The sequence below is a fragment of the Oncorhynchus kisutch genome, linkage group LG25, assembly GCF_002021735.2.
Source record: "Oncorhynchus kisutch isolate 150728-3 linkage group LG25, Okis_V2, whole genome shotgun sequence".
In the NCBI taxonomy this organism is placed as follows: Eukaryota; Metazoa; Chordata; class Actinopteri; order Salmoniformes; family Salmonidae; genus Oncorhynchus; species Oncorhynchus kisutch.
Window position 1 is genome coordinate 39,425,250 of NC_034198.2, and position 26,358 is coordinate 39,451,607.

At 43.7% G+C, this 26,358-nt stretch overlaps 1 protein-coding gene and 1 pseudogene across 3 annotated transcripts; one reads left to right on the top strand and one right to left on the bottom strand.

The window, feature by feature from the left end:
- On the bottom strand, positions 1-26,358 carry LOC109870264 (epoxide hydrolase 1-like). 3 transcript variants are annotated; one of them, XM_031804863.1, is made up of 9 exons: positions 26,309-26,358; positions 12,588-12,807; positions 10,975-11,155; positions 10,540-10,749; positions 6,134-6,263; positions 4,735-4,958; positions 3,146-3,254; positions 2,625-2,750; positions 1-1,079 (listed from the first exon to the last, which is right to left on the bottom strand). In XM_031804863.1, the coding sequence occupies exons 1-9, from the start codon at positions 26,329-26,331 to the stop codon at positions 878-880; spliced, it is 1,425 nt and encodes a 474-aa protein (XP_031660723.1). In that variant the 5' UTR covers positions 26,332-26,358; the 3' UTR covers positions 1-877. The 3 variants fall into 3 exon arrangements, with proteins under 3 accessions (XP_031660723.1, XP_031660724.1, XP_031660722.1); XM_031804864.1 differs by lacking the exon at positions 12,588-12,807 and adding an exon at positions 24,723-24,924 and having other exon boundaries at positions 26,309-26,346; XM_031804862.1 differs by lacking the exon at positions 26,309-26,358 and adding an exon at positions 13,893-14,474.
- On the top strand, positions 15,129-21,833 carry LOC116357462 (cystatin-like; annotated as a pseudogene).

The following is a 26,358-nucleotide window of genomic DNA, read 5'->3' on the forward strand; positions in this document are numbered from 1 at the left end:
TTAATTTAATTTGTTTATTTGGATCCTCATAAGCTGACCCCTTAGTGACTGCTGGTCTTCCTGGGGTCCACAGAAAATTCATCATGGTTTCTGGGACATAGATTAGGCTTAATCTAGACCTAGACTAAAAACCATGCTCAATGGAACACTACCATTGAACTATATTAGACACTACATAGGAAGACATTACAGCACCTGTCAAACTCCTTCCACTTCTCCCTTGATTAATGAAGGTCACTAATTAGTAAATAACTCCTCTCACCTGGTTTTCTAGGTCTTAATTGAAAGGAAAAACCCAGACACTTGGCCCTCTGAAGAATGAGTTTGAAATCCCTGCCTTACAGGATCATCACAATAGACAAGATTACAGCAGTAGTATAGTATGCTATAGCAGTAGTATAGTATGCTATAGCAGTACAGCAGTAGTATAGTATGCTATAGCAGTAGTATAGTATGCTATAGCAGTACAGCAGTAGTATAGTATGCTATAGCAGTATTTCATTATTGCAACAAGAGAAGAACAGACATGTGTGATTTGAGGCTGCTTTCACACAGTTGTTGTGCAATCTGGAAGACATCTGTTTTGAAGTGCTGATCATTTCATTATTACAGTATACGTCCATTATGTTGACTGTATAGCCTTAATATTACACCAACACAATCACTGAGCATGATCATATTGCAGTGTTAACATCACTGATTGACCAAGTATTTACCTGATAATCAGACAGTGCTTCTAATTTTTTATCTTAGTTTACCATTTAAAATGTTTTTAGTACAAAGCTACAATTCCAAGCTGTAGTGTCATCACGTTCTGCTGGTTTTTCTTCCAGGCACTTGGCAGGAGTGGAGAGTCGACCTCTTGTATCCATCAACTCTACAACTTCTCCACCTTCTTCACAAACTGCAGCAGGTCGTCAGCCAGGAGCTGTGGCTCCTCGAAGGCAGCGAAGTGGCCTCCTCGGGGCATGTAAGAGTAGGAGTAGATGTTCCTGAACCTGTTTCTGGCCCAAGACTGGGGCACGTGCCTTACCTCGTCGGGGAACGCAGCCAGGCCTGTAGGAACATACACCCCCGTACTGAGGACACGAGAGACAGGTTAACAAACACCACATTTACACTTTAGTCATAACAGACAGTTTTAGCAGAGTGTCTCACAATCAGTGCATTCAACTAAAGTAGGTAGAAAACAACTGCCTAGAACATCTCATTATTGGGAGCCTGTTATCAAAACACAAAGCAAGAATGATCATGGGTTCAAGTCCCGCAAGGATCACATAAAACTACAACATGTACTATACGTCCCTTAGCATGTATTATTAGGCTTATTGTTTTATTAGGAACAGCCCGTGTCATATTAAATGGACAGGCCCTGTAGGAACAGCCCGTGTCATATTAAATGGACAGGCCCTGTAGGAACAGCCCGTGTCATATTAAATGGACAGGCCCTGTAGGAACAGCCCGTGTCATATTAAACTGGACAGGCCCTGTAGGAACAGCCCGTGTCATATTAAATGGACAGACCCTGTAGGAACAGCCCGTGTCATATTAAATGGACAGACCCTGTAGGAACAGCCCGTGTCATATTAAATGGACAGGCCCTGTAGGAACAGCCCGTGTCATATTAAACTGGACAGGCCCTGTAGGAACAGCCCGTGTCATATTAAATGGACAGGCCCTGTAGGAACAGCCCGTGTCATATTAAATGGACAGGCCCTGTAGGAACAGCCCGTGTCATATTAAATGGACAGGCCCTGTAGGAACAGCCCGTGTCATATTAAATGGACAGGCCCTGTAGGAACAGCCCGTGTCATATTAAATGGACAGGCCCTGTAGGAACAGCCCGTGTCATATTAAATGGACAGGCCCTGTAGGAACAGCCCATGTCATATTAAACTGGACAGGCCCTGTAGGAACAGCTCGTGTCATATTAAACTGGACAGGCCCTGTAGGAACAGCCCGTGTCATATTAAAAACTGGACAGACCCTGTAGGAACAGCCCATGTCATATTAAACTGGACAGGCCCTGTAGGAACAGCCCGTGTCATATTAAACTGGACAGGCCCTGTAGGAACAGCCCGTGTCATATTAAACTGGACAGGCCCTGTAGGAACAGCCCGTATCATATTAAACTGGACAGGCCCTGTAGGAACAGCCCATGTCATATTAAACTGGACAGACCCTGTAGGAACAGCCCGTGTCATATTAAACTGGACAGGCCCTGTAGGAACAGCCCATGTCATATTAAACTGGACAGGCCCTGTAGGAACAGCCCGTGTCATATTAAATGGACAGGCCCTGTAGGAACAGCCCATGTCATATGAAATGGACAGACCCTGTAGGGACAGCCCGTGTCATATTAAACTGGACAGGCCCTGTAGGAACAGCCCATGTCATATTAAACTGGACAGGCCCTGTAGGAACAGCCCGTGTCATATTAAACTGGACAGGCCCTGTAGGAACAGCCTGTGGCATATTAAATGGACAGACCCTGTAGGAACAGCCCGTGTCATATTAAATGGACAGACCCTGTAGGGACAGCCCGTGTCATATTAAATGGACAGGCCCTGTAGGAACAGCCTATGTCATACTGGAGAACTATGCCACCACACATACAAACTCACTGATTATCCAGTCTGTTGTCAATATTGGTCTTTAAGTTCTCCTTGTAGAACCTCATGGAGGACACGATGGAGCCGGTGGTCCAGTAGATCATGATGTTGGTCAGCAGGTCGTCCAGGGTGAACTTCCTAAAAGACAGCAACCAGGCTCTCTCAATGAACCAATCAACAGCCCTGGGTTTTATTCATTCTCCAATAAGAAACACTTTTCCAGTTGCAAAATGTTTTGCTACAGTGTGCACTAATAAATACAACCCAGGAAGTCCCTGTTTCAGTTTTTCCCATTTGCTGTCATGTGAAAAGGCCTGTGAATGGATGCTACCAAGGCAACATGTGCTTTTAAATAGAATAGGTTCATTGTTTTGCTGGGACAAATAAAGTTGTATTGAATGTTTCCCCTACAGTTTTGGCAGATCTGACCATTATTTGGAGTAATTGATGAGACAGCAATACATTTACCCCCTAAAAAGTATATATTTCTACACTCACAACCCAAAATAAACAGGCTGAACTGTAGCTTGTACCTCTCCAGCCCCCCATCTTCCAAGTCCCTGTTGTTGAAGTCAGTCCAGGTAGAGAACTTCTCCAGTATGTAAGCAGCCAGGCCTACTGGAGAGTCATTCACTCCACAACCTGCAGGGGGAGACATTTCACAATATGATTAGTACGTACTACTACAGCTAAACTATCAGAGGTCTGTGTGTCCTTGCATTAATTTATTTGACCAGGGAGTCATACTGAAACCATGGTCTCTTTTACAGCCCTGAAATACATACAATACACACGAAATACAAACCCAGAAAGAAAAACAATAATAATAAACACATTCATCAGTAATAAGGTCATCACTCAGCTTTCTGAATTGCCCTTGAGGCACCGAAACATAAAATGTAAGACCATTTTGACAATAGACCTTATTTGTGGAACAACAGCTGCATGAGAGCACCAGCTGTTCCAGACGACTGTGTGATCATGCTCTCCGTAGCTGATGTGAGTAGACCTTTAAAAACAGGTCCTAGACTTCCTGATGGGCCACAGGGTATGACCAGCCTTTCAAAGCACTTCATGGCTACAGACTTGAGTGCCATTGGTCGTTAGTCATTTAGGCAGGTTACCTTAGTGTTCTTGGACACAGGGACTATGGTGGTCTGCTTGAAACATGTTGGTATTGTAGACTCGGTCAGGGACAGGATAAAAATGTCAGCGCATACTCGGAGTACACGTCCTGATATGTTGACCTGTTTAAAGGGCTTACCCACATCGGCTACTGATAGCGTGATCACAGTCATCCGGAACAGCTAGTGCTCTCATGCATGCTTCAGCGTTGCTTGCCTCGACGCGTGCATAGAAGTCATTATGTTCGCCTGGGAGGCTCGTGTCACGGGGCAACTCGCGGCTGCGCTTCTCTTTGTGGTCCATAATAGTTTGCAAGCCCTTCCACATGCCGGTGTAGTAGAACATTGAGGGCTGTCAAGTAATTTTTTAACCCGTTACATGCAGCCTAGTCTAGGACAATTGAGGAAAGCCTCTGAATTAGCAGTGAGTGATCAACAGTATCAAAAGCCTTTGACATGTCAATGAAGAGAGCAGCACAATGTTGCCTTTCATCCATAAAGTTAACCACATTTATAACTAGGCATGCAGCAGAGTGCTATGACCTGATCTAAACCAACTTATTTAAATTTTTGAATACATTTCAAAGACACCAAAGATCTTAGCTGAGATTTAAATCAAGGATTCTAATACTTTAGCTAGGCAAGAAAGTTTAGAAATAGGCCAATAATGATTTAGGGCACAATGGTCACCACCTTCGAAGGTTGGAGTACATGGGCCATCTTCCAAACCTTGGTGCCAGTACCAGATATAAATCATCAAGTTAAAAATATGGGTTAATGATTCATCAATCAGGGGGACAGAGAGCTGCAGCAAGTCTGGATCAAGCATATCACCAGGTGTGTGTGGTGGTGTGACGAGTACTACAGACCGATGGTAAAAACTGACCAACAAAGCAGTCCTTTCAGTCTCATGCTCAAACAACAAGCCTGGGAGTTGTGGATCATCAAAACGCCAGGTGAAATATCAGGTAAAAAAAGTTGTGTGATGACATTCTCACCAGCGGAGTCTGGCTTGGTGCCCTGGATGTGCAGGTAGCCAGTCTCTCTGATGATGTCATAGAAGTTCCTTTCCATGAAACCTACTGAACCAAACAACCTCCTGACATCCTCCCGGGTGAACCCAACCAGCCATGGCAGGTAGCGGCCAATCAGGATAGAAAACAGGACACCGAACCCCCTCATTTTGTTAGTTAACATGTTGAGGTGGAGACCCTTTACACACCTACACAGTAGCACAGGAAGAGAAGATATAGAGTGTGGTCATCCAACAGAGAAATCTTTCTGCTTGATGGTTACAGTGTTGATGTTCTGAAGACATTTTATTCTGTGTACACTAAATGTCCCGGTGACCTAGCGTTTCCCAAACTCAGTCCTGGGGACCACAAGGGGTACACGTTGTGTTTTTCTTTGAATTCACAGTGAATTCAAATACTCAATCTCGATGAGTTAAATCAGCTGTGTAGTGCTGTACAGCAAACACCCAAATGTGCACACCCTGGAGTCCCCAGGAGCGAGATCGGGATACGCCACCCTAACCCTTCGATATTTGCAGATGTGAAGGGTCTGGATAGGTACAATCAGTATAGTGGTGGAGCTGTGTATCTGAAGGGTCTGGATAGGTAGAATCAGTATAGTGGTGGAGCTGTGTATCTGAAGGGTCTGGATAGGTAGAATCAGTATAGTGGTGGAGCTGTGTATCTGAAGGGTCTGGATAGGTAGAATCAGTATAGTGGTGGAGCTGTGTATCTGAAGGGTCTGGATAGGTAGAATCAGTATAGTGGTGGAGCTGTGTATCTGAAGGGTCTGGATAGGTAGAATCAGTATAGTGGTGGAGCTGTGTATCTGAAGGGTCTGGATAGGTAGAATCAGTATAGTGGTGGAGCTGTGTATCTGAAGGGTCTGGATAGGTAGAATCAGTATAGTGGTGGAGCTGTGTATCTGAAGGGTCTGGATAGGTAGAATCAGTATAGTGGTGGAGCTGTGTATCTGAAGGGTCTGGATAGGTAGAATCAGTATAGTGGTGGAGCTGTGTATCTGAAGGGTCTGGATAGGTAGAATCAGTATAGTGGTGGAGCTGTGTATCTGAAGGGTCTGGATAGGTAGAATCAGTATAGTGGTGGAGCTGTGTATCTGAAGGGTCTGGATAGGTAGAATCAGTATAGTGGTGGAGCTGTGTATCTGAAGGGTCTGGATAGGTAGAATCAGTATAGAGGAGGTTCTTCCACCATATTGTTCCCACCTAACAAATCAACAAATATCAACACGTTTTGCCCCCTCATGGATTAGACACTGCTGGCAACTCACTCCAGCCAATGGTTACATCAATTATATGCTTTAAAATCCATGAAGGGGAATGTGCAAGTGCACTTATCTAGAAAAGAGGAGACTTGTTCTTACTCTGGCTTCATCTGGGCCATGTTAGTAGTGATGATTGCGCCCCAGTCTCCTCCCTGCAGATAATAGTCTGAGAAACCCAGACGCTCCATCAGCTTGTGGAAGACCCTCGCTGCAGCCAGAGTGTCAAACCCTGCAGGGAGGGACACCACAGAAGAAGAGCAGACATATTAGTATGACACCACAGAAGACCATAGCCCTTAATTTACTATACTAGGAATAGATTAGTTACTCATAGTAACTTTACTAAATAGGGCCGGGTTAAAAAGCCAAAAAGATGAATTACCACAATCAGAAAATAACAAACTAAACTTTGAATCTCCTTGCTTGATTAATAAAAAAAATAAACAGTATTAGTGGGATATTTATTGCTATTCTAGGTTCTACAACTCCTCCAGCCTGTCATGATGGGGTTACTGTAACCTAACCCTGTATTACTGTGGTGTGGAGTTGATAGAACCAGATAGAGATACATAAGTCATTTAGCAGAATATATGGAAATGTCCAACTCAAATTCTTGCAACAAACAATGTGACAGAACTTGTTTTGCCATTTGCAAAAAAAACTGGTCTATGCCATCACAGTCCTTTAGAATTGGGGTGTCAAACATACAGCCCCCGTCCGTCCAATCAGTCCAGCGAAGTGGGGGGGACAAACTCAATATACTTTAAAATGACTAAAACCAAATCACAACTGTGTAGAAATGATCATGGACCCACACTGAACAAAAACATGAAAACACAAAATGCAAGAATTTAAGATTTTACTGAGTTACAGTTCATGAAAGGGAAATCAGTTAGTTTAAATAAAGTCACTAAGCCCTACTATATGGAATTCACACGGCTGGGAACACAGATATGCATATGTTGGTCGCGTAAACCTTTAAAAATATATATAAGTCTCTCTCTCATAAATTATGCATTATGGTTGAACCAAAAGTTAGTTCATTCACCGTCGTTCAGCACCTCTAAACTAAATATTTCACTTGGTGTGTGCCAACTCATGCTTTTTATTGGTCACAAATAACTTTTAAAAAATTACAAAAATAAAATGTAGGGACACTTCTCCTTCAAACGGGGGGGGGGGGGGACACTCTTGACCAAACTGCTACAGACCGATATCTATCCTACCCTGCCTTTCTAAGGTCTTCGAAAGCCAAGTCAACAAACAGATTACCGACCATTTCGAATCTCACCATACCTTCTCTGCTATGCAATCTGGTTTCAGAGCTGGTCATGGGTGCACCTCAGCCACACTCAAGGTCCTAAACGTTATCTTAACCGCCGTCAGTAAGAAACATTACTGTACAGCCGTATTCATTGATCTGGCCAAGGCTTTCGACACTGTCAATCACCACATCCTCATCGACAGCCTTGGTTTCTCAAATGATGGCCTCGCCTGGTTCATGAACTACTTCTCTGATAGAGTTCAGTGTGTCAAATCGGAGGGCATGTTGTCCGGACCTCTGGCAGTCTATGGGGGTGCCACAGGGTTCAATTCTTGGACCGACTCTCTTCTCTGTATACATCAATGATGTCGCTCTTGCTGCTGGTGAGACTCCGATCCACCTCGACGGAGACGACACCATTCTGTATACTTCTGGCCCCTCCTTGGACACTGTTAACAATCCTCCAGGCAAGCTTCAATGCCATACAACTCTCCTTCCGTGGCATTAAATTGCTCTTAAAATCAAGTAAAACTAAATGCATGCTCTTCAACCGATCGCTGCCTGCACCTGCCCGCCTGTCCAACATCACTACTCTGGACGGCTCTGACTTAGAATACGTGGACAACTACAAATACCTAGGTGTCTGGCTAGACTGTAAATTCTCCTTCCAGACCCACATCAAACATCTCCAATCCAAAGTTAAACCTAGAATTGGCTTCCTATTTCGCAAACAAAGCATCCTTCACTCATGCTGCCAAACATACCCTTGTAAATCTGACCATCCTACCAATCCTTGACTTCGGCGATGTCATTTACAAAATAGCCTCCAATATCCTACTCAATAAATTGGATGCAGTCTATCACAGTGACATGCCTTTTTGTCACCAAAGCCCCATATGCTACCCACCATTGCGACCTGTACGCTCTCGTTGGCTGGCACTCGCTTCATACTCGTCGCCAAACCCACTGGCTCCATGTCATCTACAAGACCCTGCTAGGTAAAGTCCCCCCTTATCTCAGCTCGCTGGTCACCATAGCATCACCCACCTGTAGCACGCGCTCCAGCAGGTCTCTCTCTGGTCACCCCCAAAACCAATTCTTTCTTTGGCCGCCTCTCGTTCCAGTTCTCTGCTGCCAATGACTGGAATGAACTACAAAAATCTCTGAAACTGGAAACACTAATCGCCCTCACTAGCTTTAAGCACCAGCTGTCAGAGCAGCTCACAGATTACTGCACCTGTTCATAGCCCATCTATAATTTAGCCCACACTACTACCTCTTTCCCTACGGTATTTATTTGTGTGTTGCTCCTTTGCACCCCATTATTTTTATTTCTACTTTGCACATTTCTTCCAATGCAAATCTACCATTCCAGTGTTTTATTTGCTATATTGTATTTACTTTGCCACCATGGCCTTTTTTTTTGCCTTTACCTCCCTTATCTCACATCGTATATAGACTTGTTTCTACTGTATTATTGACTGCATGTTTGTTTTACTCCATGTGTAACTCTGTGTTGTTGTATGTGTCAAACTGCTTTGCTTTATCTTGGCCAGGTCGCAATTGTAAATGAGAACTTGTTCTCAACTTGGCTACCTGGTTAAATAAAGGTGTTCTCAACTTGGCTACCTGGTTAAATAAAGGTGTTCTCAACTTGGCTACCTGGTTAAATAAAAGGTGAAATAAAAAAAAATAAAAAAAAAAATATATTAAAAAAAAAGAGTTGATCAGGCTGTTGATTGTGGAATGTTGTCCAACTCCTCTTCAATGACTGTACAACGTACTGGATATTGGTGGCAACTGGAACATGCTGTTGTACACGTCAACCCAGAGCATCCCAAACATGCTCAATGGGTGATAGGTCTGGTGAGTATGCAGGCCATGGAAGAAGTGGGACATTTTCAGCTTCCAGAAATTGTCTATAGATCCTTGAGACATGGGGCCGTGCATTATCATACTGAAACATGCGGTGATGGTGGAGGAGGAATGGCACGACAATGGGCTTCAGGATCTCATCACGCCATCAATTAAATTCAAGGATGCTTTATTGGCATGGGAAACTTATGTTAACATTGTCAAAGCAAGTGAAGTAGATAATAAACCAAAGTGAAATAAACAAAAATGAACAGTAAACATTACACTCATCTCTGGTATCTCTGTGTATTCAAACTGCATTGAACAAAATGCAAATGTTGTCCACAGCTCATGGCTGACCGTACCTCCACCATGGGGTATTCTGTTCACAACGTTGACATTAGCAGACCGCTCGCCAACACGACACCATGCATGCTGTCTGCCATCTGCCCGGGAACAGTTGAAACCTGAATGAATCCGTTTAGAGCACACTTCTCCAGCGTGCCAGTGGCCATCGAAGGTGAGCAATTGCTCTCTGAAGTCAGTTACGACGCCGAACTGCAGTCAGGTCAAGACCCTGGGGAGGACGACGGGCACGTAGATGAGCTTCCTGAGACGGTTCTGACCGTTTGTGCAGAATATCTTTGGTTGTGTAAACCCAGTTTATTCAGCTGTCTGGGTGGCTGGTCTCATACGATCCCGCAGGTGACAAAGCCGGTTGTGGAGGTCCTGGGCTGGTTACAGATGGTCTGTGGTTGTGAGGCAGGTTGGATGTACTGCCAGATTCTCTAAAACAATGTTGGAGGCAGCTTATAGTAGAGAAATTAACATTCAATTCTCTGGCAACAGCTCTGGTGGCCATTCCTGGTTGAAAATCCTGCAGTCAACATGCCAATTACACACACCCTCACAACTTGAGACATCTGTGTGATTGTGTTGTGTGACAATACTGTACATTTTAGAGTGGCCTTCTATTGTCCTCAGAACAAGGTGCACCTGTGTAATGATCATGCTGTTTAATCAGTAAGTTGATATGCCACAGGGATGGAAACTCATTTGTGGACAACATTCAGAAATAAGCTTTCTGTGTGTATGGAAAATGTCTGGGTCATTTTATTTCAGCTCATGAAACATGGGACCAACCCTTTGCATGTTGCATTCAGATTTTTGTTCAGTGTACATTTGTACAGTTTCTTGACTGTGTCCAGCTCGCTAATATTCAGCTAAATGAAAGCTAGGCTGTCAGTTGTTGACGGAGAGTATATATATAACACATTTTCAGTGCAGCCATTTGGACCTCGTCGAAGACCGAATGCGGCCCCTACGGCAGAGTGAGTTTGACACCCCTGCTTTAAAGAATGCTTATGCCCCATAAGAGGGTCCTCACCTTGCTTATGAGGGGCCTCAGAGAAGCCATATCCTGGGATGGAGGGGCAGATGACTTCGAAAGCCAGACTGTCCAGCGAGTTAGTGAGTAAGGGCAGGATCCTATAGAACTCATAGACAGAGCCAGGCCAGCCATGCACCAGCATTAGAGGCAACACCCTCTGGCCCTCACGGTGAGGTGGACGCACATGGATGAAGTGTACATCCAATCCTGAAGGAAGAGAGGAAGAGGAGTCAGGGGGTTAGAGGACGGGGAGCAGTGGGTAAAACATTGGGGTAACTTGTTATAAGCATGTATGAGCCTTTTATAAATGCCTTGTTCTTTATATCAACATTTAAACTGACTTTAATGATTATGTCTGACAAATGCCAAACAGAGTGAGAGACAGAAACTGCCACTATAAAGATCATGATGTGATCATCAAGGCCTACTAACCCTCGATATTGGTTTTGAATTGAGGATACTTGTTGAGTATTGCAATCTGCTTCTTCCAGTTAAATTGATGCCTCCAGTGGGAGACCACCTTCTTCAGGTAGGTAGAGTTGAAGCCGTACTGGAAGCCTGTGTCCTTCAGTGGTTCAGTGTACCGGGTCCTGTCAATACGGTCATACAAGTCCTGTAGAGGAGGATGATGATGGAGGAGGAGGAAGACCTGTGTTAGGCCTGTTGTGGTCACAATGTTACATGTTCCCTTGATTATCACATGAAATTAAAAGATACTCAACCATAACTCACTGGGCACCACGTCATTTCAACATGGATAATATTTAGTTGAGACGATCAATGAGATTACAACCTATACTCCCCCACTCAAAAAGATAAAAGTTCATTGAATTTCCAATGTGTTTTCACTACACTTTCAACCATATAAAAGCACAACCAAATTCCAATGGAAAAACAATGTCTGATTTTGGGTTTAATTGTTACCGAAATGTATATTACTGCAAATAGGGAAGACAATGTCTGATATTTTGTTTATTCATACAACAGATTCATGTATTATCACTGTGCTTCATCTGAGACAGAACCAAATGACCAATATTGCAGTTGAGGATCACTGTTCTCCATGCTCCCCGTCCAGTACTGTTGCATCAAGGCCCAGCCAAACAGACTCAAAAACAACTTCTATCTGCTGGCCATGACGCTAACAAATACTGTTCTCCATCCCCCACAGACTATCCACACGGACTCTGTCCATCCACATGGACTCTACCCGCTAAGACAATTTACGCTGCTGCTAAAATTATCATTGATTAAATGTATTAGTCTGTTGAAAGGCTGTTGATTATTGATTGCCACAACCATCTATTGATCCTGCTACTGATCACTATTCCTCCTGTTTACATGAATATATTAGTATCTATTGATCCTGTTTACATGTATATATATTAGTATCTATTGATCCTGCTACTTGTCACTTTTACTCACTATTATTGTCTCATTGATGATGTATGAGAGATAAAGTCCCATTTAATTTGCTCTGTTACACCTTCCCTTTGGAATGACTTTAATAGCGACAGTGAATCTATTTCATTTTTAACTGGAGATCTCACAACAATCCTTCTCACGATAGCACATTTGTAATAGTCTGTGATAAATATAATGGCTGGGCTTGGATAATACCCTGGATGGGATACCAAAGGGTAGCTGTAGATACATAAATTCTCCAACAGGAGGTGCTGCCCAGCCTATTGTTTTTTCCCTACAGTTTTTATTTCCGACAGTGGATAGAAATGATGATCTGACATTGTTTTAAATATACAAAGTAAACATATTTTATACAATTGCCTGTTGAAATTTGATTATCATGATGTCATAATCCTGTGGTTGAAATTTGATTATCATGATGTCATAATCCTGTGGTTGAAATTTGGTTATTGGTATTTTATTTGGTTATTATTTGGTATTTTACATATAGATTCCATGTCACAATATGTTGGCAAATTAAGTTTAAACAAAGTGGATTGAACCAGTTAGTGCCCAGAAACTGACAGTAAGACTTGCAGCAACTATGAACTTGATAAAGTTTCACCTCCTTATTACCCTACCTGTATCTCTTCATCAGAAGTCTGGACCTGAAAGGGGAAAACCTTCTCATCCTCTGACTGAGGCTTCTCTCCTGCCCCCCACCACCCATCCCCTATTGGAATGCGCTTGGTCTTCCTCCCTTGATACACCCAGTAATAACAGGTCAGCAGCACGGCCACCGAAGACCCAGCCACCAAGAGCTGCTGCTGCTGGGTAGGATCCAGGCTGGAGAGGGCCTGTCTGGAATACAACACACAAACAACCCGGAAAAAAAAAAAAAGAAGTTATTATCACAAACCAGGTTTCAACCATTCTATGCGCGTAAAGTACATATTAAAACAACATAACGACAGGCCTGATGAAAACAGAACATTTGTAGGTAAACTTTCTAAATGTCGACAAAACACGCTAGACAAGGTGCGATATTTTTGTCTGGAAAATGTATTATGCGAGAAACGTCGGTGGAAATGCTTTTATGCGCAAATATTGATATAATAACCATCAAAATCAAAATAAATTTGTAATCAAGTAATGCCATGTCGTTTGGTCCGTCCACTACTACTCGTTGGGAAAGCATGCAGTTTATTAGGCTAGAGATTCAATCAATTATGATGAAAGTGCAAGGTGATGAACTTGATGCCTCGTTGCAATATATTAACTAGGGTCTCATTCTGGTGACATGATCATCAATGTTTGGCTGCCGTTTGACAAATAAACATTTCGCTCTTTTGTCCATAATAATCTCACCATGTAAGCTAATTCGTTTTTATCTTGGCTACCGTTTTTTACATATGTGGTAATGGAAAATATATTTCACAACTGTTTAAATAGTGTACATTATCATCGTAACATACTTGCTTGTAGTCAAATAAAACTGACATTAGGCGAACTATTAGAATTTTTGTACCAAGAAAATACCGGAGCGATTTCTGCATGTGCACCTTTAAAAACGACATGCCTCTAAACCCAGATATCTCTATCCTAGCTATAGTACCAGTTCATACAAATGGGAGTTAGCATTTTGCGGTAACTCCTTCTAAACCTGAAAGGGACGATTTCTAAATGGTATGCAGCGAAAACAGCCAAATATATCCAAATTGAACAATGGTTACCAAATTGTAGGCCTGTTACAATACATCGATCACGATTTGACGAATATCCACTTTGTTTGTTGAACGTGCGCCTCCAACCCGCAGTCCTTCTATCCCGACTGTCTGCGTTCCCATGACCTCTTTAGTCTTAACCACATCTATAGACGATGAATATACTCTTACGTAATGGTTTGATTAAATACGCCCTATTTATCCACATAAAGAAGTACTCACCTCAGAACTTCAATTGTCTGCATGGTTAGTCAAGAGTCCTGCAGTTCCAAAGTGCGCTCCTGACTGAAGGTCATTGATTGAAGTCTGGACGTTTGTCGCGTTCACATCAACTGTGAACTCGGAACTCTCCGACTTCAGTGCTTTCACGACAACTGGGATCTCGTGACAAACGAGCTCCGAATGGGAAAAATCTTTTTGAACGGTGATCCAACTCGGAATTCAAATTCGGGACCTCACGCATCTTTCTAGAGCTCAGAAGTTCCGACTTGAAGATCACTGACATCATGTTTTGACCTCGTTTTATTCCGACTTCTCAGTTGTCATGAAAGCACAATTTCACTAAACCATTGACATATGTCCGCAGTGATAAGAACATACAATTATTCATTTTAATTTAATTTCTCAGGTTTGTGTCATCAATAACTTGAGGCCATTGACATAGGCTATATAACAAGTTCAGAAGTCAATTCACGAATATTGCCTTGCCCCATGTAAAACTCATTCCTAGGAGGGCAGAGTTTCTGCGGAGTTTTTCGCTCCACCCTTGTTCTTGATTGATGAATTATGGTCACTAATTAGTAAGGAACTCCCCTCACCTGGTTGCCAAGGTCTTAATCGGAAGAAAACCCCCAAACCCGCTGACTCTCGGCCCTCAGTGGAATGAGTTTGACACGCCTGGCCAGGCAAAATCTCACTGTCGGTGACTTCAGTGCTTTCACGACAACTGGGATCTCGTGACAAACGAGCTCCGAATGGGAAAAATCTTTTTGAACGGTGATCCAACTCGGAATTCAAATTCGGGACCTCACGCATCTTTCTAGAGCTCAGAAGTTCCGACTTGAAGATCACTGACATCATGTTTTGACCTCGTTTTATTCCGACTTCTCAGTTGTCATGAAAGCACAATTTCACTAAACCATTGACATATGTCCGCAGTGATAAGAACATACAATTATTCATTTTAATTTAATTTCTCAGGTTTGTGTCATCAATAACTTGAGGCCATTGACATAGGCTATATAACAAGTTCAGAAGTCAATTCACGAATATTGCCTTGCCCCATGTAAAACTCATTCCTAGGAGGGCAGAGTTTCTGCGGAGTTTTTCGCTCCACCCTTGTTCTTGATTGATGAATTATGGTCACTAATTAGTAAGGAACTCCCCTCACCTGGTTGCCAAGGTCTTAATCGGAAGAAAACCCCCAAACCCGCTGACTCTCGGCCCTCAGTGGAATGAGTTTGACACGCCTGGCCAGGCAAAATCTCACTGTCGGTGTGATGGAGGCGTTAGGTTTTTAATTGAAGTGATTAGTGGAATCAAAATCAAGCCCCACCCCTCAACAATCAGAAGTGACCTCAACACGTTTATATAAGTCGTTTTAGGCGAGGATTTGTTGTGGTGTAACGTTACTTGACACGAACGTTAACGACGCCCCCCGGGATCCCACCGCCACGATGAATGCCACCGCCACGATGAATGCCACCGCCACGATGAATGCCACCGCCACGATGAATGCCACCGCCACGATGAATGCCACCGCCACGATGAATGCCACCGCCACGATGAATGCCACCGCCACGATGAATGCCACCGCCACGATGAATGCCACCGCCACGATGAATGCCACCGCCACGATGAATGCCACCGCCACGATGAATGCCACCGCCACGATGAATGCCACCGCCACGATGAATGCCACCGCCACGATGAATGCCACCTCCACGATGAATGCCACCGCCACGATGAATGCCACCGCGAGCAAAGGAACACGAGTAAAGACCGATATCAGACGGGAAAAATGTTAATGAATTGGAAGATCGTCGTTCCTTTGCTCGCGGTGGCTTTCATCGTGGCGATGGGATCCCGGGGGGCGTCGTTAACGCAGATATGAAGGACCAAGCTACTAGAGACGCGCTGCAGTTCGCCGTGGAAGAGTACGACAAGGCAACAAACGGACCCGTATGTTTGGCAGGTGGGCAAGGTTCAGGAACAGGTCGGTCCCTTATCAGTTGAACGAATTCAAAATGTTGGTCGTTCGTTGTGTAGCGTAGTTTCCTCTGAAATATCTTAATATAGACCAGTGAATTTATTAACACTCCGAATGCGGCAGAATGGTCAATGTTTTAGTTACTGTACGACACCTGTCTAATAGGACCGGGGTCAGTAAACGTCGGCCCAAAAAAAACCGTTTGTTGCCAGCAACAGTAATCAACTCTCTACATATGAGGGCAGCCTGACCAACTCTGTTAGGCAGTGGGTTAAACATTTAAAATACTACGTAAGTCATTTTTGGTTGTTTTACTTTACTATTTGATTTACTCCATTTTCCCTGACACCCAAAAGTACTTGTTACATTTCAAATGTATAGCTGGATCGACATGGTCGAATGTTCCCTGATCTTCCCTACAGCTCTGGCATACTCATTAAACACTAATGCTTAGTTCATTAATTGTTGGCGTGTGTCTCTGCCTATCCATTAATGACAAACGCAAGAATCGTGATCTCTGGTTTGCTTAATGTAAGGAACGTAACATTATTTTCCTACTTTAACTAAAGTAGTATTTTACTGTATTCTAACTAACTTGTCACTTTCTTCACTCTAACTCAAGTGTGATAATTTGGGTTTCTTGTTCCACTGCTGCTAGGGAGTGTAAAATGATCGGGAAGTGTACACTAATTTGTCTCGAAGTAGCTAGCAAGTTTACCAACTACAGTTCAATCGCAACAAATTGTTTGAATGTTAAATGACGAGACCGAGGCATTGACGCGAGTAACCAGTCTTGTTCAGTACATTGCAATACCTCCAGGTATCTCAAGCACACCGGCAAAAACACTCGCGTTGCAGTAATTAACATTTACCAACAGATGGCGGCACTGTCTTATACTCTTAACAAACTAATTGCATTTTGTTGGTCATTTCCAATGTGTGGTGCATATATTTGTATTTATTGAGCGTATGCGTTGATGGCTCTGAAAATGGTAGAAAGGTAATGTAACTTTTGTTGCGCTCAAATCTAAATGCTGTCGGTGTGATCCAGGCGATAACCTGGATGCTTTACTGCTGTTGGAAGGTCTGAATGTTCACAGCAACACCCTCTGTCCATGTCATTTAATCTGACCACACTGCTTTTATGACGTAAAGTTAATATAGGAATACACCATGGTGTTGTTGAATAGGCCTTTGCTTGGCTTGAAGGGTATTTCTACCGCGTGCATTAAGTGCTAATGCCTGGGAAGCCGGCGTTTGGAGGATATATTGGCACCGGGGGCCGGCAACTATGCCAATATCCTCAACACTGGCTTAGAGGGCACTGTCACTTTCTATACAGGTTACCAACAGTCAATTATTGATTGAGATATTTTTGGTAAAAGTGTTCATACTATTTCATACTTCAACGAGATGTAGTAACGTCAAACAGAAGGTTGCTACCTAAGCCGGCTGGTCGTTTGTGCTACTGGTTCGGTTGCAAGAGATGCGACTCAGTCGTGGAGCTTTGTTCTTCTGTATTCATAAATGAATCACTACAACGGGTCCCTCATAAAAGCAAGATGGGAGATTTTTCTATGTCCGTGGTCTGACGTGCTGACCATCCTCTGCTTACAGGTGGTAGCTGGGATGAAGTATTTCTTCACAGTGCAGATGGCCAGGACCCTGTGCAAGAAGGGAGGTGTGGAGAAGCACTGCACTGTGCATCTGGGCCCAGCTGTGGTAAGGACCACTAGGCTAGCCTGGTCCCAGATCGGTTTGTGTTAACTGTTACTTCAGCTCAGTGCTTCCTACATGTACAGTTTAAGAATGGTTAATTTTTAGTTTATAACCTGTTAAACAGTGAACACATTGGTAACTACTTATAAACCGTTAGGAAATCCTACTTGTAACGTGTTAACCATTTCACTATTGGCTCAGTATTGAGTTTGTTGCAATAGGACATTTCAGGTGACATTTCTATTGAATGTCTGTTGGCAGTGTTTGAGGGCATCAAAACCATGATTAATTCTGGGTACATTTTGCCTGACTACTCTACAAATATTAAATTGTTTATGATGCAAGGTGATTTGTAGCTCAGGCTGTCAGATGCAATGTCCAACAAACGTTCTGTCAGGTGTTATGCTTGCTGAAGGTGTGTGTGATCATACCAACTGCTGCTTCCTGTTTCCTCAGACCTACCAGTGGACCTTTGTGATGGTGAGCCACCCCTGGCTGGGAGGGTTGCAGTTGATCAAGGAAGCCTGCAAGGACTGAAGACCCACAGGAGGACAGACTTCAATTGTCTAGTATTTATTACCAGTGGTGTTAGTCTTACCTGAACAAATCTTAGATGGACCCAGTCTGTGAAAAATAGTTGAGAAATGTAACGTTCAGTCACCTGCCCAATGATTCACAGGACAGACCAATGTTACAAAGGCTCATGCATTGAGGTTGTCTATCACAACCTCTAAATAGGTCAGGAGGGACTACTAAAAAGGCCTACAGCTCACTCCCCCACTGGTAGGCCTACAGCTCACTCCCCCACTGGTAGGCCCACAGCTCATAACCCCCACTGGTAGGCCCACAGCTCATAACCCCCACTGGTAGGCCCACAGCTCACTCCCCCACTGGTAGGCCTACAGCTCACTCCCCCACTGGTAGGCCCACAGCTCACAACCCCCACTGGTAGGCCCACAGCTCACAACCCCCACTGGTAGGCCCACAGCTCACAACCCCCACTGGTAGGCCCACAGCTCACAACCCCCACTGGTAGGCCCACAGCTCACAACCCCCACTGGTAGGCCCACAGCTCACAACCCCCACTGGTAGGCCCACAGCTCACAACCCCCACTGGTAGGCCCACAGCTCACAACCCCCACTGGTAGGCCCACAGCTCACAACCCCCACTGGTAGGCCCACAGCTCACAACCCCACTGGTAGGCCCACAGCTCACAACCCCCACTGGTAGGCCCACAGCTCACAACCCCCACTGGTAGGCCCACAGCTCACAACCCCCACTGGTAGGCCCACAGCTCACAACCCCCACTGGTAGGCCCACAGCTCACAACCCCCACTGGTAGGCCCACAGCTCACAACCCCCACTGGTAGGCCCACAGCTCACAACCCCCACTGGTAGGCCCACAGCTCACAACCCCCACTGGTAGGCCCACAGCTCACAACCCCCACTGGTAGGCCCACAGCTCACAACCCCCACTGGTAGGCCCACAGCTCACAACCCCCACTGGTAGGCCCACAGCTCACAACCCCCACTGGTAGGCCCACAGCTCACAACCCCCACTGGTAGGCCCACAGCTCACAACCCCCACTGGTAGGCCCACAGCTCACAACCCCCACTGGTAGGCCCACAGCTCACAACCCCCACTGGTAGGCCCACAGCTCACAACCCCCACTGGTAGGCCACAGCTCACAACCCCCACTGGTAGGCCCACAGCTCACAACCCCCACTGGTAGGCCCACAGCTCACAACCCCCACTGGTAGGCCCACAGCTCACAACCCCCACTGGTAGGCCCACAGCTCACAACCCCCACTGGTAGGCCCACAGCTCACAACCCCCACTGGTAGGCCCACAGCTCACAACCCCCACTGGTAGGCCCACAGCTCACAACCCCCACTGGTAGGCCCACAGCTCACAACCCCCACTGGTAGGCCCACAGCTCACAACCCCCACTGGTAGGCCCACAGCTCACAACCCCCACTGGTAGGCCCACAGCTCACAACCCCCACTGGTAGGCCCACAGCTCACAACCCCCACTGGTAGGCCCACAGCTCACAACCCCCACTGGTAGGCCCACAGCTCACAACCCCCACTGGTAGGCCCACAGCTCACAACCCCCACTGGTAGGCCCACAGCTCACAACCCCCACTGGTAGGCCCACAGCTCACATTTTGTAACATACACAGGGTTAGCAAATGTTAATATGAGCGTTGCGAAATGCTTCTGGTTCCCGACAGTGCAGTAATAAACAATTTCCTAACTACTTAATACACACATCTAAAGGGGTGAATGAGAATATGTACATAAATCTGGATGAGCGATGGCCGAGCGGCATAGGCAATGTTCAATAGATGGCACAAAATACAGTATAAACATGAGTAAGATATGCAAACATTAAAGTGACTGGTCAATATGTCAGTGGCCAGTGATTGGGTCTCCATATAGGCACAGCTTCTGAGTTAGTGATTGCTGTTTAGCGGTCTGATGGCTTTGACATAAAAGCTGTTCTTCCGTCTCTCGGTCCCAGCTTGAAGCACCTGTACTGACCTCGCCTTCTGGATGGAAGCGGTGTGAACAGGCAGTGGCTCTGGTGGTTCTTTTTTCTTATCTTCCTGTGGCATATCAGGTGCTATAGGTGTCATGGAGGGCAGGTAGTTTGCCCCCGGTGATATGTTGTGCAAACCGCACCACCCTCAGCCTTGCGGTAGAACGCAGTGCAGGTGCCGTACCAGGCGGCGATACAGCCCGACAGGATTCTCTCTTGTGGATCTGTAAAAGTTACTCCGGGTTTTGGGTGACGAGCCAAATTTCTTCAGCCTCCTGAGGTTGAAGAGGTGCTGTTGCGCCTTCTTCACCACACCGTCTGTGTGGGTGGACCATTTGTTTGTCGTTGATGTGTGCGCCCAGGAACTTTCCACTTTCTCCACTGCTGTCCCTTGGATGTGGATAGGGGGCTGCTCCCTCTGCTGTTTCCTGAAGTCCACGATCAGCTCCTTTTGTTTTGGTGAAGTTGAGTGAGAGGGTGTTTTCCTGACAGCACACTCCAAGTGCCCTCACCTCCCTGTAGGTAATCAAGCTCACTACTGTTGTGTTGTCTGCAAACTTGATGATTGAATTGGAGCCGTGCATGACCATAGTCGTGGGTGAACAGAGATTACAAGAGGGAGCTGAGCACGCACCCTTGTGAGTCCCCAGTGTTGAGGGTCAGCGTGGTGGAGATGTTTCCTACCTTCATCACCTGGGGTGGCCTGTTAAGTCCAGGACATAATTGCACAGGGCGGGGTTCAGACCCAGGACCTCCAGCTTGATGATGAGCTTGGAGTGTACTATGGTGTTGAATGTTGAGCTGTAGTCAACGAACAGCGTTCTTACATAAGTATTCCTCTTGTCCAGACGGGATAGGGCAGTGTGATGGCAATTGTATCATCTGTGGACCTGTTAGTGTGGTATGTAAACTGGAGTGGGTGGCCGGTAAGGTGGAGGTGATATGATCCTTGACTAGTCAAAGCACATCATGATGACAGAAGGTAGTGCTACGGGGCGGTAGTCATTTAGTTTTTGTTATCTTTGCCTTCTTGGGTACAGGATCAATGGTGGCCACCTTGAAGCGTGTGGGGACAGCAGACTGGGATAGGGAGCGATTGAATATGTCTGTAAACACACTAGCCAGCTGGTCTGCGCATGCTCTGAGGACGCGCTTGGGATGCCGTCTGGGCCAGCAGCCTTGCGAGGGTTAACATGTTTAAATGTTTAATTCGAATCAGCCATAGAGAAGGAGGGGGCGCAGTTCTTATTAGTTGGCTGTGATGGTGGCACTGTATTATCCTCAAACCAGGCAAAGAAGGTGTTTAGTTTGTCTGGAAGCGTGATGTTGGTGTCCGTGACGTGGCTGGTTTTCTTTTTGTAGTCTGATTTCCTGTAGACTCTGCTACATACGTGTCTGAGCCGTTGAATTGCGACTCCACTTTGTCCCTGTACCGACATTTCACTTGTTTGATTGCCTTGCAGAGGGAATAACTACACTGTTTATATTAAGCTATATTCCCAGACTTCTTTCCATAGTTAAATGCGGTGGTTCGCGCTTTCAGTTTTGCACGAATGCCGCCATTCATCCTTATAAATTCACTCACTGAGTCAGCGTATAGGTCGAGTTTTTTCTGAGACGGAACGTACCCCAGTCCACGTGATCAAAACCATCTTGAAGCGTGGATTCCGATTGGTCAGACCAGCATTGAATGGTTCTAGTCACTGGTACATCCTGTTTGAGTTCAAATCAAATCAAATGTATTTGTCACATACACATGGTTAGCAGATGTTAATGCGAGTGTAGCAATGCTTGTGCTTCTAGTTCCGGCGATGCAGTAATAACCAACGAGTAATCTAACACTTCCACAACTACTACCTTATACACACAAGTGTAAAGGGATGAAGAATATGTACATAAAGGCATAGGCAGATGCAGTTGATAGTATAGAGTACTGTATATACATATGAGATGAGTAATGTAGGGTATGTAAACAGTAAGTTTAAAGTGGCTAATGATATTTTACATCAATTCCCATTATTAAAGTGGCTGGAGTTGAGTCAGTGTGTTGGCTGCAGCCACTCAATGTTAGTGGTGGCTGTTGAACAGTCTTCACCCCGCTATCATCCAGAAGACGAGGTCAGTACAGGTGCATCACAGCAGGGACCGAGAGACTGAAAAACAGCTTCTATCTCAAGGCCATCAGACTGTTAAACAGCCACCACTAACATTGAGTGGCTGCAGCCAACACACTGACTCAACTCCAGCCACTTTAATAAAAGTCCTGTAGAGGAGGATGATGACAGAGGCAGAAGAAGACCTGTGTTAGGCCTGTTGTGGTCACAAAGTTACATGTTCCCTTGATTATCACATGAAATTAAAAGATACTCAATCATAACTCACTGGGCACCACGTCACTTCAACATGGATAATATTTAGTTGAGACGATCAATGAGATTACAACCTATACTCCCCCACTCAAAAAGATAAAAGTTCATTGAATTTCCAATGTGTTTTCACTACACTTTCAACCATATAAAAGCACAACCAAATTCCAATGGAAAAACAAATGTCTGATTTTGGGTTTAATTGTTACCCAAATGTATATTACTGCAAATTGGGAAGACAATGTCTGATATTTTGTTTATTCAGACAACAGATTAATGTATTATCACTGTGCTTCATCTGAGAGCAGAACCAAATGACCAATATTGCAGTTGAGGATCACTGTTCTCCATGCTCCCCGTCCAGCAGGGGGTACTGTTGCATCAAGGCCCAGCCAAACAGACTCAAAAACAACTTCTATCTGCTGGCCATGACGCTAACAAATACTGTTCTCCCTCCCTCCCCCACAGACTATCCACATGGACTCTGCCCACTAAGACAATTTACGCTGCTGCTAAAATCATCATCATTGATTAGATGCATTAGTCTGTTAAATAGCTGTTGATAATTGATTGCCACAACCATCTTGTGGCAATCATTGATCCTGCTACTGATCACTATTCCTCCTGTCATTGGCACAGATCAAACGGTACAAGCAGAAGATACATTGCGTAGACAACCAAACAATTTAATATCACTCAATTTTACATCAGCCAGAGCTTGGCACACTTGGCCAATTTTATTGTCTATGCTTAATTAAATTCTGGGTTGAATTGAAACAATAGCTTTTGATGATTTTTACTAATGCTATACAGGGCTAAATAGTCTCGCTGTATGAGAGAGTACGGTCCCCTTTCATTTGCACACGGACTCTGTCCATCCACACAGACTCTGTCCATCCACAGGAGTCTACCCACTCAGACAATTTACGCTGCTGCTATTTACATGTATATATTAGTATCTATTGATCCTGTTTACATGTATATATATATTAGTATCTATTGATCCTGTTTACATGTATATATATATTAGTATCTATTGATCCTGTTTACATGTATATATATTAGTATCTATTGATCCTGTTTACATGTATATATATTAGTATCTATTGATCCTGTTTACATGTATATATATTAGTATCTATTGATCCTGTTTACATGTATATATATTAGTATCTATTGATCCTGTTTACATGTATATATATATTAGTATCTATTGATCCTGTTTACATGTATATATATTAGTATCTATTGATCCTGTTTACATGTATATATATTAGTATCTATTGATCCTGTTTACATGTATATATATTAGTATCTATTGATCCTGTTTACATGTATATATATTAGTATCTATTGATCCTGTTTACATGTATATATATTAGTATCTATTGATCCTGTTTACATGTATATATATATTAGTATCTATTGATCCTGTTTACATGTATATATATATATTAGTATCTATTGATCCTGTTTACATGTATATATATATATTAGTATCTATTGATCCTGTTTACATGTATATATATATTAGTATCTATTGATCCTGTTTACATGTATATATATATTAGTATCTATTGATCCTGTTTACATGTATATATATATTAGTATCTATTGATCCTGCTACTTGTCACTTTTACTCACTATTATTGTCTCATTGATGATGTATGAGAGAAAGTACAATCCCATTTAATTTGCTCTGTTACACCTTCCCTTTGGAATGACTTTAATAGTGACAGTGAATCTATTTCATTTTTAACTGGAGATCTCACAATCCTTCTCACGATAGCACATTTGTAATAGTCTGTGATAAATATAATGGCTGGGCTTGGATAATACCCTGGATGGGATACCAAAGGGTAGCTGTAGATACATCAATTCTCCAACAGGAGGTGCTGCCCAGCCTATTGTTTTTTCGCTACAGTGGATAGAAATGATCTGACAATGTTTTAAAAATACAAATTAAACATTTTATACAATTGCCTGTTGAAATTTGATTATCATGTCATAATCCTGTGGTTGAAATTTCACCCTCAAACAACAGTTTACTTCTTTCAAATCTAAATATATTTTACATATAGATTCCATGTCACAATATGTTGGCAAATTTAAGTTTAAACAAAGTGGATTGAACCAGTTAGTGCCCAGAAACTGACAGTAAGACTTGCAGAAACTATGAACTTGATATAAAGTTTCACCCCCTTATTACCCTACCTGTATCTCTTCATCGGAAGTCTGGACCTGAAAGGGGAAAACCTTCTCATCCTCTGACTGAGGCTTCTCTCCTGGCCCCCACCACCTATCCCCTATTGGGATGCGCTTGGTCTTCCTCCCTTGATACACCCAGTAATAACAGGTCAGCAGCCCGCCCACCAAGAGCTGCTGCTGGGTAGGATCCAGGCTGGAGAGGGCCTGTCTGGAATACAACACACAAACAACCCGGAAATGTAAAAGTTTTCACAAACCAGTTTCCATTCAATGCCGCGTAAAGTACATATTAAATCAACATAACGACAGGCCTGATGAAAACAGAACATTTGTTGGTAAACTTTCTAAATGTCGACAAAACACGCTAGACAAGGTGCGATCTTTTTGTCTGTAAAATGAATTAAGCGAGAAATGTCGGTGGAAATGCTTTTATGCGCAAATATTGATATAATATCCAACAGAATCAAAATACATTTGGAATCAAGTAATGCCATGACGTTTGGTCCGTCCACTACTCGTTGGGAAAGCATGCAGTTTATTATGCTAGAGATTCAATCAATTATGATGAATGTGCAAGGTGATGAGCTTGATGCCTCGTTCCAAAATATAACGAGGGTCTTATTCTGGTGACATGATCATCAATGCTTGTCTGCCGTTTGACAAACATTTCGCTCTTTTGTCCATAATAATCTCACCATGTAGGCAAATTCGTTTTTATCTTGGCTTCAGTCTAGCATATAAACCAACTTGCTCTCATCATGTAGGCAGCCTACCCACACCGTTATCTACGAGCTGTTACCAAAACCAGACATTCGCTACATAACGCTTCTTCTTTACCAAACTAGCAGTAGTTGAAATGCGATGGAAACCCATTTAATTAACTTGTTTTTATTTTGGCACATGGGAATTGAACTATTTCGTTCAACCTCCCAAGGAAATATATGTGGTTAAAGCTGCAAAACTTAACTTTTTGGGCAACCCAACATCTGTCATTAATTCAAAGCCAGTCTAAGAAACGGTAGATATGTTCTATGTTCGACATTTCAAAGGATTTTTTTTACTTTGTGTTTTGTACCCGAGGTTAAAAAAGCTGATATTACTATGTGGTAATGGAACATATATGTCACAACTGTTTAAATAGTGAAGAATATCATCGTACCATACTTGCTTTTAGTCAAATAAAACGAACATTAGGCGAACTCTTCGAATTTTTGCAACCAGAAAATGGAGCGATTTCTGCATGTGCACCTTTAAAAACGACAAACCCAGATTTCTCTATCCTAACTATGCTACCAGTTTATACAAATGGAAGTCAGCATTTTGCGATCACTTCTAAACCTGAAAAGGGATGATTTCTAAATGGTATGCAGCGAAAACACCCAAATATATCCCAATTGAACATTGGTTACCAAATTGTGGGCCTGTTACATTACATCGATCACGATTTGACGAATATCACGCAGTCCTTCTATCCCGACTGTCTGCGTTCCCATGACCTCTTTAGTCATAACCACATCTATAGACGATGAATATACTCTTACGCAATGGTTTGATTAAATACGCCCTATTTATCCACATAAAGAAATACTCACTTCAGAACTTCAATTGTCTGCATGGTTACTCAAGAATCCTGCAGTTTCAA